Raw genomic sequence first — 20,581 nt, forward strand, 5'->3', positions numbered from 1 at the left:
CCAGTCATCAACAGGCAGCTTCTAAACCGGTTCACAACCTTGAATGCTATAGGTGTGGCAAGCAGGGACATATAGGTTCAGATCCCAAGTGTCCTGCTAAAGGAAAAACTTGTAAAAAATGTGGTGGCAAAGACCATTTTGCAGTTAAATGCCGAACAAAAAACCAAGCCACAAGCTAGTAGCCACCCAAAATCAGCTGGAAATTCACAGAAACGTAAAACTCAAGTTCACCAGGTCACTGACAAGAAAAATGCCAATGGTGATGACCAACAGGCGAGCCAATATGCTTTTGCAGTAAAGTAAAGTGTTATGGAGTCCGACAAAGTCGTTGTGAATGTCGGTGGTGTTAACATGACTTTTATTGTTGATTCCGGCAGTGACTGTAATATCCTTAGCCGCAGCTTGTGGGAAAGAGCAAAAAGTGAAAACATCTCATGTAAAAGTAAAGGTGAAAATCGAGAAATCTACGCATATGGTGCTGACAAGCCTTTGAAGGTAATAGGTGTTTTTGATACTCTTGCTAGGCATAGTCAAACTGAAACACACACCGAGTTTGTAGTGGTAGATCATGACGTTGAGGCTCTATTAGGTAGAGAAACGGCTAAGTCACTGGGTGTCCTCAGGATTGGTGCGAACGTAAATAGATGTGCAGGCGATGGGTATGCAAGTTTGTGCAACAAGTACGAACGAGTTTTTAGTGGTGTAGGTCTCTTGAAAGATCGTGAAATCAAATTGTACATCGATCGGTCGGTAAAACCAGTGATCCAGCCCTACCGTCGAATACCCTTTGGGCTGAGAAGTAAAGTTGAGGAAAAACTCCAAGAGTTGGTTCAGGCTGACGTGATTGAAAAGGTTCATGAGCCTACTGATTGGGTACGCCCAGTGGTCATAACCCCCAAACCTAATGGTGACATCCGCTTGTGCATAGACATGCGACAGGCTAATCAGGCAATCAAAAGGCAAAGACACCCCATCCCAACAATTGAAGAAATGTTGCTGGATATGAATGGCTCCAAGTTTTTCAGTAAACTAGACCTCAAATGGGGCTTTCACCAAATAAAACTTCATGAAAGCTGCCGAGGTATAACAACTTTCAACACACACACTGGCCTATATAGGTACAAACGTCTTATGTTCGGCATAAATGCCGCACCTGAGTTATACCAATATGAAATACACAAAGTTGTGTCTGGTATACCAGGAGTTTCAAATATGAGTGACGACCTGGTTGTGCATGGCTCTACAAAGAACGAGCATGACAACAGACTAGAACAGGTCCTAAACCGGTTGTCAGAGGCAGGGCTGACATTAAACCAAGAAAAATGTGTGTTTAAAGCCACTGAAATTGAATTTCTGGGCCACAAGTTATCCAGTGAAGGTGTGGACCCTGGTGCTGGCAAAGTTTCAGACATTTTTAATGCAAGTCAGCCAAGCGATGTCTCCGAGGTACGAAGCTTTTTAGGCCTTGTAAACTATTTAGGTCGTTTTATCCCTAATATGTCCACATACGCACAATGTGGCCTGATCCAAATGGGAGTTATGAAGGCTTCAAAAATGTAGAATCAGAAGATGATGATCGGAATGACGCAGATGAAGTGGAGCTTTTCATTATGGATGAAGGAAATTAATGTAAGTTCAGTTGTGAGTTGAGCAAAATATAGTTTTTATAATAAATGTTTTAACTGAATCTGGCAACACCGTTACTTGGCTGATGTTCATGTCTTGTACAGTGAATAAGTGATTTTAACAAAATAAATAACACAATCATAATGTATGGTTTGATAAATAGTTATATTTCAATCATTTTACTTGCGCCATGACATAAAAACACCACATTTAACAGAGCTACGTTACATAAATCTAAATCATCTTATACAAAGAACAGCATAATATTTATAATTTGAATAGCCTGTTATATTAATTTTATCAAAACGATGCCTCACATAAAACTAGGAATTGAGTTTAACTTTTATGTAAACTTGACCTGTGCATTTCTTTCGCTGTTCTACCATCTGGTTTTGTAGGATGTTTCGAAAGTGGAGCTGCTCTGTCCTGCAATTCATATATTCATGTGCACATATTTAATATAGCGTGACAATATTGTTGAAGTGTTGATGGATGCCGTGGATAAAAGTTAGATATATATATTTGTTGTTATATGTAAGAAGCGCATAAAGAAAACAGGAAGAAGAACGGCATGGACACAACACATATAATATTAATAGTCAATTGCTAATCACGTATTGGATGTCTATGGTGTCACTAATTATGAAATCTCGGCATACATAAAACAGGAGCAGACAACTCACACACAACGGGTATTACTTGGCTAAAATATGTTAAACTATAAATGTAGAAATGTGAAGAGTAATAGCTATGAAGGGTGTATGATTGATTTCCTCAACACGCCCCCTCAATCATAAAACCGAACTGTTTGAGTGCACAGTCATGTTTGATTCAATCGAGCGGTTTGGTCATGATGTCGGCGAGGTTATTGTCACTACACATATTTGTAGAGCATTGTCGTCTGTTCTCTGACAAAATGATATCTAATGTCAATATATTTTGGAGCGAGAATGTTTAACGCCATGTCCTTTGGATAGTGCTATTGCGCCCTGGTTGTCGGATAGAACTATGTTCTGCTCTGATTGTTTAAGATCGAGTGAGAGGCAGAACGTACGCAGTTAGAGCATCTCTCTTGTGGTATCTGATAGAGCCATGTACTCGGCCTCACAGCTGGAAAGCGCTACGCTAGGCTGCTTTCTAGTTTTCCAGCTGATCGGACATGAGCCCATGGTAGTTACAAAACCGGTGGTGGAACGTCTATCATCCGTGTCACCGGCCCAGTCCTAGTCGGAATAGCCTCTGAGAACACCGTCACTTGGGCTATATATATCAGTGTGTGTGAAAGCGTGGCCTTAATATAGCGAAGTAGACGTTTCACTGCTGTAACATGCGCAGGTTCTGGCTTATCCAGATATTGTGAAAGTTTGGAGACAGACCAAGAGATATCTGGTCTGGTGGCTGTCATCAAGTATATAAGGCTGCTAACGATCTCACGATATGGGAACTTTGATATGTGTACTTGTTCATGCTCGTCATCTGTAGCCTTTTGGAGATGTGTGTCACTACCACTTGGAGTAGAAGCCGGCTTGCATTCAGCCATGCCATAACGTTTGAGTATTTGCTCAGCATAACGTTGTTGGTTGATCTGATAGCGTCCATTGTTCAGCCTTTTAAAGTCTATACCTAGAAACCACTAGAGTTGTCCCCTGTCGTCCATGTTGAATTTCTCCTGCAAAAGAGTTTTTACTGAGTTTATGCTTGTATCAGTTTTTCCGCCAACAATGATATCATCGACCCAAAACACTAGGATAGCATAATCATCCTTATCCACTCTACCGCGAGTGTACAGACATGGGTCTTGAACATTAGCTGCAAATCTATTCGCTTTGAGATAATCAGTCAGTGTTTCATACCACATGCGGCCACTTTGCTTTAAACCATATATGGATTTGTTTAGTCGGCATGTAAGACGTGTGCTGCAGTTGGCTGTCATTTCATAGCCAGGTGGCTGTTGTATGTATAGTTCTTTATCGATTGGTGCATTCAGATATGCCCCCTTGACGTCTAACTGATGTAAAACGAGGTCTTCATTAGTTGCTTTTTGTAGCAAAGCACGTATAGAAGTGAACCGTGTAGTTGGTGAAAAAGTTTCATCATAGTCAACCCCTTATACTTGAGTGAAACCTCTTGCGACATAACGAGCCTTGTACTGAACTTGATCCAGCATTTTGCCCTGCTTAAGTGTGTATACCCAACGCCCTTTAGTTTCCGTACATCCCTTTGGTAGAGGGGTCACTTCCCAGGTGTTGTTATCGCAGAGGGTTGTCACCTCTTTATCCATTGCAGCTTTCTACACGTGTGCCTGCTTGCTATTTGTCGCCTCGTCATAAGTGTTAGGTATCAGTGGAAAAGCAGTGTAAGCATAATCAACATTTGCTGAGAGTACGTAATCACTAAAACGAGCTGGAGTTTTGTGCTCCCTGCGCGGCCTACCTTCATCATTACCGGCAGTAGGCTGAGGACTCACAGGTACTTGCGGCACGGTGATGTCAACGGGTGTATCGGCATTTTGCCCAGTATTAACACTGCAAGGAGACCAGAGTTCCTCGTGTTCTTCAACTGCCTTTTCGTCGGCATATTCGGACTTGTGTATCCTTATATTTCGCGTCGTTATAATCCTTGAGCATTGAGAGTCAAGTATATAATAACTGTGGTTTGCTGTATTTACACCCAAGTAATAACCTGGATATCCCCAAACATCGAGTTTTTGTTTGTGGGATTCGTTGTAATATGTGCACGCACAGCCGAATTCATATATCTTCCGCATATCAGGCTTGGCTCTCGTGAACAGTTCATATGCAGTTGATTTTGTACATCTTTGAAAGCTACGGTTACGAAGGTATTGGGCATGTCGCACAGCATATGTCCAATAGGGTTTAGCTATACCCGACTCAGAGAGTGAACACCGGGCCATTTCTAGCAGACTGCGCCATGCTCTCTCTGACTTGCCATTTTGATACGGCGTATATGGGGCTGTTGATGTGTATTTGATTTGATTTTCCACTAGTACGGTTTGGAACAATTTACTCACGTATTCCCCCCCATTGTCACTGAGAACTTCCTGTGGTTGACCGACTGGCGCTACATCTGCGAGGAACTGTTTAGAGCGGTAGTTGCTTCGTCGTTTGAACGAAGGAAGTACACAAATAAAATGCTAGAGTATTCATCAACAAAATTGATAATATACTTGAAGCCTTCTTGTAATATTGGCATGATTGGCCCGGTAATATCTGTATGTACCCGTTGAAGCGGTTTTGTAGCATGTACAGGCACATCATCAGTAGCTTTTGGAAGTCTAGTAGCCTTGTTTTCATTACAAGTAATACAAGTTTGGGTTACACTTTGTGGCTTAGCAATTGACATACCTTGTGTGCATGCTTGCAGTTGATTTATGTCCTCATGGTTCATATGTCCCAAACATCTGTGCCATTCCTGTATAGTTCCTGTTGTGTATGCGCCATCGTGTCTATCCTCCAAGAAGTATAGTTTGCCGTGTTGTACAAGGCTGAATACAGTGTCACCAGATTGGATTGTGTTGTTGCCTTTAGAAAATATAGCAACAGCGCCAGCCTCTGTATCTGCCTGAACAGAGAACAAGCTTACCGGAAAACTTTGGGCTAGCAAGGCGTTATGTAGTATCACCGTTTGTGATTTGCCAGTTGCGTCTGTTATCATGAATTCAGCATCACCACAAGCGGTTACAAGTTGGTTACTGCGACGGCCATCCGCTACTTCAATCGTATGCTCTTTTGGAGCGAATGTGCTGTCGTATGCAATGAAGCGGTCGGGCGAGTTCACTATATGTGTCGTGGCTCCAGTATCTACGAGCAACTTGCGTGAAGGAGTGTTACCCGGTGCGCCGTTATGAGCTTCACTCGCATTTACGACAAAATGAAAGGAGGTTGATGGATGAGCAGTATTTGGGGTAGTTGTAACTACATTCACGTTAGATTTATTCTGATTGAATAACCTCTTTCTTTTCTGACATATGGCTTCTACGTGTCCAATGATCTGGCAGTGGTCACAAAATAAAGACGACCGGTCTTGAGAGCAATTACGGGCTTTATGTCCCGTATTTCCACAAGCTAGACATTGTATGCGAGTATCGCTTGTTGGTGGTGCAGTCCTTGGGTTACGATTTGTGGAGCTCCATTTGCTATTACTATGCGTAGCGAGCGCAGTGTTTGAAGGTGACCTCATTGCTTCGGTGTTAGCATACGTGTTGAGCGCAGATTTAAATTCAGATAATGTTTTTATTTTGTCAAGTTGCGTGTGCACAACTACGAGTGGTTTGTAGGTTTCGGGTAAATCTTTCAATATCATAGCTATTGCAAGGTTATCGCTTGTTTGCTCACCAGATGTTCTTAAACCAGTAGCAGCGCGTTCAGCTCTTATCAGGTAACCTGTTATATCTTCTGTGTCATTGAGCCGGAGTGTGGTGAGTTCTTCGTATAAAGAGAGTACTCTTGGTTTTTCAGTACTAGCGTAATATTGTCGGAGCACTCTAAGTGCTTTTCTACCATCATTAGCAGCATTTGCCATGATAAGTTGGAGCGACCTTTCATCGAGAACCTGAACGAGTTCGGCGTATGTCCTTCTATTGCTGATATGAAAATCCTCTTCATCTTGGACAGAATCCTCTTTCGGTAAAGCTGCTTTGTAAAGCTTAATATCCAGCGTATACAGATAATTTGTGAATCTGGTTTCCCACATTTGATAGTCAGTTGGGTTACTGGAGTAAAATAAATGATTCCTGGGCCCATAACCTGTTGAAGTGTTGATGGATGCCATGGATGAAAGTTAGATATATATATATATATATATATTTGCTGTTATATGTAAGAAGCGCGTAAAAAACAGGAAGAAGAACGGCATGGACACAACACATATAATATTAATAGTCAATTGCTAATCACGTATTGGATGTCTATGGTGTCACTAATTATGAAATCTCGGCATACATAAAACAGGAGCAGACAACTCACACACAACGTGTATTACTTGGTTAAAATACATGTATGTTAAACTATAAATGTAGAAATGTGAAGAGCAATAGCTATGAAGGGTGTATGATTGATTTCCTCAACAAATATAACTATTATCTACATGTAGATAAATTAGAGCAATTTAAAGTATAACAAACTAGTTGAAATTGTTTTGTATATTACACCATCATACTGATTTCAGAATGTCACACAGTACATTGTTAGGGTAATTTAAGACTAGATGTTGACTGTATGTTCATGCATTATTTTGCAGACTGTGTGACAGTGACTAATTGAACCAACATCTTGGTGCAAACATGTGTTTTTTTCTACATTGCAGTTCAGGTATGACTTACTGCATGTACCTTTGGAGTTGATCCAAGAGATTTCTTACAGATAATCTTTAAAAGCTCTCTTCGAAACTCAAATGTCTTTCCAGCATATACATTTCTTGGGCAAAAACTTTTAGCTTCTTTAGAGTACTAGACTGTCATCTTCAGTTCCTCATCACTATCTTTAATATATATATACAACTTTATAATAATTAAAATTTAAAGCCAGTTATTAATTGTGTTAAATTACGATTTCTGCATAAATTTAATTTTAATGATGTACAAGCTGTAAAATTTGTATCCATGATGGCGAGTAATATAATCCATATATAATTTCATTGTAGATACAGCTTACCAGTCAGAACTTCTTTTCCCACATTTGTGCTGTGATCCATCATTGCTAGTTTGATTCTTGTAAAATATCCTGGGGGATCAGAGTCTATTCGCTTTGGTGCATAACTTAATATGAGGCTGTGGAGGTTTTCTAAAGCACCCGTGTGTTGACCGCGGTTCAACAGACGCAATGTGTTTAGCAGTCTCGCTTGACCTGAAGCATCACAAAGGACTTTGCGCCCTGCACTTCCTGGAATTAACCATTTCACCTCTCTTTCCATTTCTCTGTAAACATATCAAATTATTCGTTGTTATTTTTAAATATAATTATCATGAATCTGCAGAGTTTTTGCTTATTCAAATGTCAACCAGCTGCAGAATATTTGCCATTGGTACAATTTCTGTTTAATAATATGCAATAAATGACTGCATCTTCTTATATCACAAACCAAAGACATTGTAAGTGATATACATATATAGAATACTATATTATACATCTGCCCGTGCTTAGATATCTCTGAATATATTATTAGATTCAACATACCGCTCTCATGCCAACATTGGGTGCAAATGATATATGTTTTCATCACTCATGGATCAATTGGTTAATGAGAGCACTGGATGAACTTGTCGTGTCCTGGAAAGCTATGAATATTAGCGACATGATATAATCTTTAATCATTTGTTATAAATTACTTACAGTTAAGGTTTTTCTGTTTGAGAATGCCCTCTTGCTGTATAGTACAACACCATTAGGGTATGGAAATTCTCCCTCTTTCACCATTAAGCTTGTAGTTGTCTGGCACACTTTTCTTAAGACAGCCATAATTTTGCTAAATTTGGCGACTGAGACACATGAATCTTAAAAAGGTTATACCACGACTTCTATTCGATTCTATCGTCAGATTCGCGACTAGCAAAAGAGCATCAATCTACTGTAATAACTTGATTGTGGCTAAAAAAATATATCAAATGCGTTAGACAATATTTTACTAAGGAAGTAGTAAATAAACTGTTACCGGAAACGGCAGTGTTAAGACTCAGTGATGGTCCGAGGTAAATGCACCAAAATATATTTTCAACTTTCAACTTGCTAAACTAGTAAAAATATCTGCTAAAATTGGTTTTTTCATTTAATGTAGTATATCATGCATTACAAATCATATAAAACATTCTTAAAATTAAAGTGAAAGTAAACACATCATTTTAACATTGTTTTATATGATTATGAATGCATCATACAACGTTAGTTGAACGAGAAAACAAAATTTTAGCAGATATTTTTACTAGTTTAGCAAGTTCAAAGTTGAAAATATATTTTGGCGCATTTACCTCGGACCATCACTGAGTCGTAATTCAGCCGTTTCCGGTAACTTATTCCTTAGTGAGATAACGTCTAATGCATTTGAATTTTTTGCTTAGCCACAATCAGTTAGTTACAATGCGTAGATGTTTCTTTGCTAGTCTCTAATCTGACACTAAAAGTTGTGGCATAACTTCTTTTATAGTGCCTGTGTCTCAGTCGCCAAATTTAGCAAAATTGTAGCTGTCTTTAATTCATTTAGTATCAGCCAATTTAACTTTTCGCAAGCTACCTGCTGGTGCGATCGTGTGCATTAGGCACTTCCATGAGAGCCAGCTTTATTCTGAAAAATTTGGGACAACCACAAGATTAAGGATGAAAAAGGGAGAAGTTCATTCACAGCACGAGGGCATCATCGAACAGGAAAACCTCAACTGTAAGTAATTTATAAATAATTTTAAATAAATATTAATAACCAATATAGTAGTTCCATAATATAAATTAATAAATATAAGAATTAGAAATACTCAGTACTGTACATGAGTACTTAGAGTACATATTAAATCAATGATTTAATATGACTGGGTGACGATGAGACTCAGGCTGAGTTTCATACGTTTGATTTTAACTTGATTCACTTGAATTAACTTGGCTAACTGAGCAAATGTTAGTCAGGGAAGTTAAATTTTCTGTTCGGTCTAGATTGTCAGAAATGCCCTAAGTGTTCATAAAATACATGACTAATATAATCATAAAATTGGGATTGCGATACTATTTTTATATTCATGCTACCATTACTAATATAGGCTTTACAGATCGCTTGAAGTAATTGGCCTATACTTACAGTCAGGTATAACTATTTAACTATGTGTAGTGTTAGTGTGTGTTGGTGATGATGGTATATAGCGGTTATGGTGAAAGTATTTGTGGTAGTGACACTGAAAGTAATTGTTTAAAAGCAATTCAAACGTATTAACTTTAGTGGTATTTATTTGTAATTTTTTGATAGGATGTATGGTATCTGACCAAGAATCTCGCCAAAAATCTGACTAGAGCGAATGTTCGCAAAGATCAAAAAGAGTTGCTCCCTTGGGTAAAAGAAATAAAGAACCTTGTGTGGTATTCTGCGGTTCAATGTGAAGGCGATTCTGAGCTATTGGTTGAGATGGTACTTACCATCAGATACCGTGTCGCTAATATTAATAGGAGCTTTCCAGGACACGACAAGTTCATCCACTGCTGTCATGAGCCAATTTATCCGTGAGTGATAAAAAAATATATTATTTGCACCCAATGTTGGCATGAAAGCTGTATGTTGAATCTAATCATATATTCAGAAATAACAAAGCACAGGCAAATGCGTAATATAATATTTTATATATCGCTTACAATGCCTTTGGTTTGTGATATAAGAAGATGTAGTGACTCATTGCATAATACTAAACAGAGATTGTACAAATGCTAAATATTCTGCTGTTGGTTGACATTTGAATAAACAGAAACTTTGCAGGTTTATAATAAATTGAAAAATAACAACGAATAATTTGATGTTTACAGAGAAATGGAAAGAAAGGTGAAATTCCAGGAAGTGCAGGGCACAAAGTCCTTAATGATGCGTTAGGGCAAGCGAGACTGCTAAACACATTGCGTCTGTTGAACTATGGTCAACACACGGGTGCTATAAAAAACCTCCACAGCCTCATATTAAGTTATGCACCAAAGCGAATAGACTTTGATCCCCCCAGGATATTTTACAAGAATCAAACTAACAGTGATAAATCACAACACGAATGTGGGATGAGAAGTTCTGACTAGTAAGCTGTATCTACAATAAAACTATACATGTATATGAATTTATTATAATACTACTCTTCAGCAGGGATACCACTTTTACAGTTTAAACAACATTAAAGATAAATTTATGCAGAAATTGTATTAAAACAATTGATAACTGACATTAAATTTTGATTATTATAAATTATTTATTAAAGATAGCAATGGGGAACTGAAGATGACAGTCTATTACTCTAAAGAAGCTAAAGGCTTTCGCGCAAGAAATGTATATGCTGGAAAGACGTTTGAGTTTCGAAGAGAGCACATTTTTGCGCCAACATGTTGGTTCAATTAGTCACTGTCACACAGTCTGCAGAATAATGCATGAACATACAGTCACCATGCAGTCTTAAATTACCCTAACACTGTACTGTGCAACATTCTGAAATTAGTATGATGATGGTGTAACACACAAAAAAGTTTAACCTGTCTGTTATACTTTTAATGCTCTACATGTAGATAGTAGTTACATTGTGAATAAATATAAATATATGAACTGCAGGACAAAGCAGCTCCATTTTCAAAACATCTTATACAAAGCCAGATGGTAGAACAGCAATAGAAATGCACAGGTCAAGATTCACATGAAAGTTATACCCAATCCTTAGTTTTAGATGAGGTACCGTTTTGATGAAATTAATATAACAGGCTATTCAAATTATAAATATTATGCTGTTCTTTGTATAACATGATTTATATTTATGTAACATAAGCTGTTAAATGTGGTGGCTTTATGTCATGGCGCAAGTCAAATGATTGAAATATAATTATTCATCAAACCACACATTATGATTGTATTATTTTGTTAAAATCACTTATTCACTGTACAAGACATGAACATCAGCTAAGTAAAGATGTTGTCAGATTCAGTTAAAACATTTCTAAAAACCATATTTTGCTCAACTCACAACTGAACTTACATTAATTTCCTTCATCCATAATAAAAAGTTCAACTTCATCTGCGTCATTCTGATCATCTTCTGATTCTACATTTTGAAGCCTACATAACTACCATTTGGATCAGGCAACATTATGTAGGAAACAACGCATGAAGGAATAATTTTTTAGTTTTTTTTCCAATGTACCCGTAGACGAGCAAAAAGTAGTTGTTTTAGCAGTGAGTCTTTTATCCTTCGTATTGTGAACGTAAAAAAAGAATGATAGAAATAAATTATAATTGAAATTTTTTAGCGATACGTTTTAGCAAAGACAATCATAGATTGTGTTCTATATGTGCACTTGTTTCCGACTTGTCACAATGCAGGAACGTGTGATCTCCATCACATTAAATAATAACGAATCAAGTCAAATGCTACATGTCGCGTGATTAGATGATTGATTAAGAATCAGCATTCCCAGTGGCGAGTCCGTTTCACGCACATTTTTGCAATGACGTATTTATCCGATCTTTGCATAATATGCAGTTGAAAAGACTCTGTACTCAGTTAATGTGACTGCATGGGCATTTGTTTTTTGAATATTATTCTGAGTATTTATCTGTTGTAAGAGATAATTTATGTTTTGCTAAACGTAGTAAATTACACGAAAAATAGGATAAAAGTTGGCCTTCATCAGTAAATTGTGTTCACTTTTCCTTTAAGTGTTTGCTTTCCCTTTAATAAACAACCTACTAGTTGGTTCTGCACAAATTTTTCTTGCAAAACGCCAAAGTTTTAAAGATTAAACTATTAAACTACACGTGTGAATGGGTAATTGAATTTTAAAAATTTTCTGAAAATATAAAGGTTGTGCCACAACAAAAACGTACAGTTTTATCATGTGTAGTAAACTTGTATATAATTATAAACATAATTTCCATCACTAGTGCGAAGGTACACCTCCTTACTATTCTCCTGGGCCTGTTTATGGTGGTCCTGAAACAGGCTGAAAAGAAGATGGGATCACAGGCTAAAACTGTTCTAGCGATTCAATATATTATATACCCAACATATTATATATGACTTATATACACAACCAAGTGATTCAAATTATGATGTGGATCAATGGCTAAATGAGACTAAGACGCTAGCTGTAATAAATACAGGCTAGCATCAGGGCTGTATCTACCTGTTTGAAAATGATACTGCGGGGAGAGTCTGAGAAGGGTGCCGAGCACCCTCTCGGTGGGCTCTCCCTCTGGGAAATTTTTCAGTAGAACTAGTCAAAATGGTGCAAATCTAGCACACTTGGCTCCTGATGGGGCACATGTTCTAACAGAAAATTTGACATTATAAACCAGTTTTCTAAATATAAAACTGTTTATTGAGATTGTCTTTAACAACGCTTATTAAAAATATAATGTGAATGAAAGCTGCTAAAGGGGTTGGCCACAGCTAGCATGAGGTAGAATTATCACCAGGTACAATGCTGAATAGTGTAGCAGACAAGTAGCCTCCTATGAAATAATTTGATTAAATGATATTGTAGAGTTAGAAAGTAAAATTAATAGAGCACCATGTTAAGAGTAATGCACCTGCTTCTGCCATTATGGAGATGGTAGTGTTGATTCTCAAATTAAATCTCAATCAACTTTTTAAGTACATTGCTCAAATAACCCACACGCAGCCTAACACTGTAGTCCAACAGTGTGCTCCATCAATGATCTCTTTGGGCTGCAGTTGAATTTTCAAAAAACGCACTTGGTGATGAGTGGGATAATTTAGACATCAATGATATTTCCCGCGAAGCGAGTGACTTAGTGTTGTTGCCACAGTAAATAATAACTAATAAAAAATAATTGGGAGTTGTCCGACCACTCCTACATATGTAAATTCATCCTCCTCATTCTTATGATCAAAACCACAACTTCGAAAGTTAAAAAATTTGTAGCATGTAACACTAGTGTTTGATAAAGGGTTTCGGTAAAAACCGATGTGTTTGTTATAAACTAGTGCTACGAGACCTTTTATATTGAGCCTTTAATCGTCAAAATGATAACAACAATAGTCGAGTACGCCATCGAAAAAAAAAAATCCAACCTACGGCGTGTTCGCGATGGCTGCGATAAACTGTTCGTTTTTGAGCTTTCAAGAGCTTGTAATCACATTTCCACATATTTGCACCTACAACACAGCAGAGTGAGACATGGGGAATCTTTTGCTACCAAATGACTATAATGTGAATCTTGTTGCAAGTCAACCTTTATACAAAAATACATTTTCTGTGGAAAAACTTTTTTATTACCCTGATAGCGTGGGGCATTCAGTAGTATGTTTATAAAAATACCTTCAAAGGTTAATATCTGCTGCAACTGTCAGAGTAGTTGTCCTGCCACTGCAGCCAATAATCATAGTATCTCCTCCTACTAAGGAAAGCTTGGTCTTCCTATACGATCATATAAAATTGTAGTTTATCAGTGAGTATGAGTACACATAACACAAGTCTACTAGCCACAGCCTTGACAACATAAGGGCAAAAATCGGAGTGAGCGTTAGACCTTGGCCGATACCGGTGAAAATTAATGCTTATAATCCCTTACAGCCTATCAGTGCAAGCAGAGCGGATGACACAGAATGAATGAGATGCGGTAAACTGTACAATAGTAAGTCTAGCTGACCGCATTTTAAAATTACATCTATCTATATATTTATACTAACGTAGTCATGATATTTCGTTTTTCAAATATTGTTGTGTTGTTAAAAGAAGAAAAGACCAGTTTTGGTGACAAAAACAATCAGCAACCAAACTGCGAAATAGGTTGGTTAATTTTTTGGTCAAACACAGAGTTAAGAATTACAATGTCAAGGCCGACGATCAACATGAACTCGAGACAAAAAGCACTTTAGTTCGAGGCCTTTCTTAACAATTTTGCCCCATCTTGTCACAATGTTAGCTTGTCATGGTTACCCAACATAAATAACTATAGCAGAGGTCAAGCTTTTAGAAATACCAAAATCTGCCCTGTATTTATGCACTCCTTGTTAACGTTCAAGCAGTGGTTACATAATTACACTAATCGGCTTGGGTGAACATCTTATGGAATCCATTAGCTAGAAAATTGTTCTTTACACAAACAAAAAATTTGAAAGATTGTTAGAAAAATTAGCTTTTCTCAGAAGTCATGCGTTTAAAACTTACTAATCCACTCATGCTCTGTTTTCATGAATACATATTTTGATTGAAAAGTTTTTAGATAATGTAGCTTACATAATAGGCGATTATAGTTCAATATAGTTCAAAAGGCGTCGCAGGTGTTTTGGTCGATGACTTGTAAAGGTCGGAAATCTCAAACTCATGCAGTCTAGAGATTAAAGCTTTGCTAAAAAAGATTTGACTAGTAACAGTTATAGCCTATCTAATGTTTCTGGTGTTAGAAGCTTTGGTCAAAAGAACTAGTCCAAGAACCCATAACCAGTCATCAATCATGTTCAATTTGGTTCAACCAGAGAGTAGTTCAACACACAGACCAAAGCTTGTCATTCATTGAACAACATATTTTTATTGAATACTAGCTGTGCCACCCTGCGTTGCCTGTGTAATAGAAGTTGCGTTGGCAACTGCGTTGTTCAACAACTCACTTTTATTGAACATAATACTCACTTTATTTATCAAAATTCAAATGTACTCATCATTAAATATGCCATAGATATAATCACACAACAAAAATACAATTCACCATACAATTTGTACACAAGCAAATAGGTGATTATGTAGAGTATATAAACAGAGTACAGTCAAACATGGATAACTCGTCCACGGATAGCTCGAACACATGGTTAATTCGAACATTTCCTTTGGTCCGTTCCCACGTAATGATAAATTGCTATAGATAACTCGAACTCAACACTGTTAATTCGAACTGTTTTTTTGCCCAACAGCTACCGAAACGGTTGTTTTCGCTTTAGAAAATCACTTTATTCAAAGCCATAGAGGTAAACTTCATCTTTTCGTAATTCATAAGCGTCGTTATTACCACCATCGGCAAAATATTTTTGTCAACGACTTTTCTAAAAGTTTGGTGAAATTTGATTTATACTGCGATACGATGAATAGCACGGGCTAGCCGGGTCACGCGCGCAAGAATTTTCGCCACGAACATACAAAACAAAAATCGCATGTTGTTTTGTATGTGCGTGGCGAAGATCCTTGAGTGCGTGACTCGGCTAGCCCGTGATGAATAGTTTTCCGACGTTGATTCCGTGTTGAATCAACGTCGGAATGTTGAATGTTTAAAACGTCTTAAAAAATGTTGTAATTAAACGTATACGTTGTCTGAGCTACAAAAAACTATTCATCGTTTGACCTACACACAGAATACGTGTGTACATTCAATAAGTATCTATTAAAAAAGCGTGAGTGATATAGAATGTACCGTAAAACCTCGTAAAACTTCTAATTGAACTGCCTCGGAGTGTTGCTCTTAACGAATCCCAGGTAAAGTAAGGTAATCTGCATAAACTTCAAGAAAAAACGGCAAAATTGATCGTGGGTAAAACCCCAAAAGAAAAAAATGTCTTTTCTTTTGAGCATTTCAACAACGATCAAGTTTTGCCAATGTCAATCTGAAAAACGTCCTGGCAATAACATCACCTCAAACAACAAACCAATCTCAAGTAATAGAAAAATCTCTATACTTTTTCAAGAAAACGTTTTAAACTTTACATTAGAAGCATTTAATTTGAAACAATCCATTTGTGCTTTTGATTTATATTATAGTTTGTATATGTACATGTATCTACTAATAAATAAGTAAATATATGGACTTGTGACAGTGCTTTGATAACTTGAATGCTCTGATAATTCGAACACTTTTGCTCGGTCCCTTGAAGTTCGAGTTATCCATGTTTGACTGTATATGTGTTTATACTGATACATACTAACTTGTACAGTCACACGTTTTACAATGAAATGAATTCTCTAAGGTATGAGTTTATGTCTTGTGACCATTGAGCAAAGCTAAAATGGCAAATCTTAGATTGATATGGTGTTTCTCAAGTATGAGCCCTCATATGACTATCTAAATTGGATCGTCGAGCAAAGTTTCTACTGCAAATCTCACAATTAAATGACTTTTCTCCAGTGTGCTTCTTTAGGTGACTTGTTAGATAAGTTTGAAATGAAAAACTGCTACTGCATATCTTACATTGAAATGGCTTCTTTCTGGTATGAATCCTCATGTGTCTGGTTAAATTGTGTTGTTGAGCAAAGCTACTACAGCAAATATTGCATTGGAATGGTTTATTCTTAGTATGAATTCTCATGTGTGTAGTTAGATTACCGCGCTGAGTAAAGCTGTGACTGCATATTTTACACTGATATGGCTTCTCTCCATTGTGTTTCCTCATGTGGTCCACGAGACTACCTCGATAAGCAAACTTACTACTGCAAATCTTACAATGGAACGGTTTTTCCTTAGTATGAGTTCTCATGTGTGAGGTTAGATTGCTGCGGCAAGCAAAGCTCCTACTGCATGTCGCACATTGAAATGGTTTTTCTCCAGTATGAGTTCTCATGTGAATTGTCAGATGACTGGAACAAGTAAACCTCCTATTACATATCGTACATTGAAATGAATTCTCTTGAGTATGAGTTCTCATGTGCGTGGTTAGATTACTGCGACGAGTAAAGCTTCTACTGCATATCATACATTGAAATGGTTTTTCTCCAATATGAGTTCTCATGTGAATTGTCAGATGACTGGAACAAGAAAACCTCCTATTACATATCGTACATTGAAATGACTTCTCTTGAGTATGAGTTCTCATGTGCGATGTTAGACGACTTCGCTGAGTAAAGCTATGACTGCACATCTTACACTGGAAAGGTGTCTTTGCAATAGGGACTTTTATCTTTGTCTTTAGACTGGGTGTCCAGTTTTGTTGCCTTTGAAAGGATCTCAGTCCCCGATATTCACCTATAATGCGAGAAAATTCTTATTCACCACAAAATGTAAGACCCATAATGAAGACGAAAGGAAGATTATGACTTCTATTCTAAAACAGAGGATTGATAAATATGACAAACTTTCCTTTACACTTCAGGACAGGAAAGCTACAACACGAATATTGTAGAACCTTTTGGACGGTTTTTTGGCACACAGACTCTGAAGTGCCACACACCAAAGTATTGTCATGTAGTCATCTTATGTAGCTACAGTCTTGATACAGTCCAGTAACGATAGCACCCTCTAGATGTGTTTTGGTACAAAATATTTTTTATGTACTACTCAAGTCTATCTATCCTTGATGAATAAGTTGATATAAGCAGCGTTGCTTCATCAGGGATGTACTTGCACTCAATTTGCATAGGTTTACTAAAGTTAAGTAAATGTAGGAGGTTTATAAGTACAGTAGCTCCTTTAACGTAAATTCCAGATAACATAGAAAACTGTGAAGTTTTTGCTTCGTATTACATAAAAAGTTCCATATAATGTAGTGTCAAGTCGAGCGACTTTTCAAGCTCGATTTGAATGTTAATCTATTTCGCCACACTTGCGATTAAAAAAACGATGTGCGTATAGCATTTTATCTATTACCCTAGGACACTTATGTATTCGCGCCATCTAACTTTCGCATTTTCGCGGAGCCATTCATCTCGCGAAAATTTCATGAGCGAAACTAAACTATCAATACGAACAAGCTAAAACGTGAAATTAAATAGTTTTGTTCATTGATATCCACAATAAAATCGTCCTATTAGAAATGCAGGTAGCCTTTGTGTGTGGTTGGGCTCACTGGGCAATTTCTGCTAAACTCATTATAGCTAATACGCCGACTGAGCAGCGTTGCAAAGCAAATCGAGATAACAAGTTCTTTAAGAAAAGCAGGCCTGTATTCCCTGGTTGCAAATTGGGGCAGCTAATGTTAGGCGACTAGTTATGAGCATCTGGGGGTTTGAAGGGGCGGTATCAACCCCTTCAACCAGTTTCTTTCATGTAGGGCCTCAACCGGGCATCTCACGTAAAGTTTTAAAAGATTTTATTGAAAAGTATAAACATTTTTTCTATTATTTGATATTTGTTTGTTTTAGGCGATGTGACTGCTAGGACGTTTTCAGATTAAAATAGGCTAAACTTGACCGCAGTTGAAACGCACAGAAAAAAGACATCTTTTTTCTTTTGAGCGTTTCAACAAAGATCAATTTTGCCAATTTTATTTTTAGTTCATCCGAAAGCTTTTACGCTTTCGTTGGGCCATTGCCAAACGGATGTTTGGTAAAATTTGACCTTTTGCAAACCTTTATAAAAGTCGTTAACAAAACTATTTTGCCAATGATGATAATAATGATGATAATAATGACGCCCAAGAACTATTAAAAGTTAACGTTTATCTCTATGGCTTGGAATAAAGTGATATTCTACAGAGATAACAACCGTTCCCGTAGCCGTTGGGCAAATAACTGTTCGAGTTAATGATGTTGAGATCGAGTTATCTAAAGCAATTTATCATTACGTGGGAACGGACCAAATGAATGCGTTCGAGTTAACCAAGTGTTCGTGATAAAATTTTACATTTTATCTGAGGGCAAGTTCTTCGAGTTTGACTATACTCAGCCGCCAAAAATTCCTAAAAAGTTAGGGTGGCTCAGCCGGCCAGGCGCCCCAGGGAATACAGGCCTGTGGAAAAGTCAAGACAGACGAGGAAGATGATGATATTAGTTTAGTCACTGAATTTGTAACTGATGAGGATGAAAGTCTAGTAGGGAAAGTCATAAAATTGAATGATAATTATTGTAGCGATTAATTTTATTACCAACCAAAAACAATAACAACCTTGCGCCATGGCCACCTCGTGCTATAAATACTTGAGATATAATATTGGTGCCACATCAGTCACGGCGGCAAGGACAAGGATCTAGACGTCATTGATAGTCCAAGAAACAAATAGCAGCAAACGATCAAGTTGCATTGTCGCTCTCGCCTACACATTTCTACCCGCGGTTCACAAATACAAACTAGTCCCAAATTGAAAATTTTTTTTACTAGTGAACTGAACCTGAGGAATACATTTATGTTTGTTCTATTGCATTTATTTTCACATCACTATATTTTCGCACTCATCAGATCTGCGAAATTAAGTTGCAGCGAAATTTTACTCTGTGTGCTACTCACGAAACTAAATACTAGCGAAATATAAGTGTCCTAGGGTATATATGAAACTTCCATGACATTCTAGTTCGTTGTGCTTGATCATCAGATATGTTGACAAAACGGAGAATAGGATATCTGCTCAAATGTTCATAAACATTTAAAGGCGATCGATTGGTACAGGTGTTCCATCGTCGGTCTATCAATCTCAATGTCACGGAGTTAGAGTATCGTTGAAAGTTATAAGTTTTACTTTGCAGAATAGACTTCGCTGTTTGGAAAGAATAAGAAAATCGTTGAAAATGAACGTCAAATATGTGTGCTCCCCATCAACTTATTGTAAAACTATCGCACTCATGGTCTATAAAACCAGTGAGAGTAATCAGAAAAAGGAAAAAAGTTGCAGGGTTAGAATATGCATCAGCGTTGCTACAGGTATCTGTTATTATATCAATTAAACCAATGTCATACTTACCTCCATCATTGTGTGGGTTGACCGAAGGGCTTACTGGGCCTGCATAAACTTCAATGTCTACAATATAAACAGCTTGTGTACATAAATAAAAGTCAATTTTGCTATAGAATATATGTATACGTGACCAAGAACTCTGAGTGCATCTTGCAGTTGAAGATAACAATTTTTTTGAAAATCCTCAAACTCTTCAGCTTCAGAATTTTTCCTAATTCTAATAACAACGATAATTATCATATCAGAACCTGATATCAGAGCTGGTCAACAGCAATTATCACTATTCCTTAAAGGTTGACTTGCAACAAAATTCACATTACAGTTATTTGGTATCAAAAGATTCGCCATGTCTTACTCTGTTGTGTAGTAGGTGCCAAATATGTGGGAATGTGATTAAAAGCTCTTAAAAACTCAAAAACGAACAGAAAATCACAGCGACACGAGACCACCCTAGTTTGGATTCGTTTTCCAAAACGGCTCAAATGTGACGTATGTGCGCCAGATGGTTTATGTTTACACTTTCATGCATCCTTATTCGTCGAACTATTTTCACAAATATACTTCACGCTTGCGATAAAAACCATGTCTATTGTTCTTACGCGTCTGTTTTATCGTAATATCGTTAATTACCGTTTTATCGATGATATCGTTTTATCAAATTCGAATTTGCGGCAT

General features: G+C 37.3%; 2 protein-coding genes across 2 annotated transcripts in view; both read right to left on the minus strand.

The window, feature by feature from the left end:
• Positions 1 to 3,259: 3,259 nt before the first annotated feature.
• LOC137387914 (uncharacterized) lies at positions 3,260 to 6,417 on the minus strand. The gene is made up of 3 exons (XM_068074427.1): positions 4,992 to 6,417; positions 4,060 to 4,284; positions 3,260 to 3,663 (listed from the first exon to the last, which is right to left on the minus strand). The coding sequence occupies exons 1-3, from the start codon at positions 6,415 to 6,417 to the stop codon at positions 3,260 to 3,262; spliced, it is 2,055 nt and encodes a 684-aa protein (XP_067930528.1).
• A 9,791-nt stretch (positions 6,418 to 16,208) lies between these two features.
• Positions 16,209 to 20,581, minus strand: part of LOC137387915 (zinc finger protein 271-like) — a 29,022-nt gene continuing 24,649 nt past the window's right edge. The window contains exons 11-12 of the mRNA XM_068074428.1: positions 19,913 to 19,969; positions 16,209 to 17,265 (exon numbers count right to left, since the gene is read on the minus strand). Coding sequence (XP_067930529.1) covers positions 16,343 to 17,265; positions 19,913 to 19,969 — 980 coding nt within the window. The 3' untranslated portion in view covers positions 16,209 to 16,342. The remainder of the gene's footprint in view (positions 17,266 to 19,912; positions 19,970 to 20,581) is intronic.

Source organism: Watersipora subatra, chromosome 2, assembly GCF_963576615.1.
Source record: "Watersipora subatra chromosome 2, tzWatSuba1.1, whole genome shotgun sequence".
Lineage (NCBI taxonomy): Eukaryota > Metazoa > Bryozoa > Gymnolaemata > Cheilostomatida > Watersiporidae > Watersipora > Watersipora subatra.

Bases quoted from the DNA above. Each gene is read 5' to 3' on its own strand.
- LOC137387914 (XM_068074427.1), bottom strand. From the start codon at position 6,417: ATGGCATCCATCAACACTTCAACAGGTTATGGGCCCAGGAATCATTTA. The intron at 4,285-4,991 runs GTATGTCAATTG...GTGTAAATACAG, and splicing joins ACTGCAAGCATGCACACAAG to CAAACCACAGTTATTATATA. The intron at 3,664-4,059 runs GTAGGCCGCGCA...TGCTACAAAAAG, and splicing joins TACTGCCGGTAATGATGAAG to CAACTAATGAAGACCTCGTT.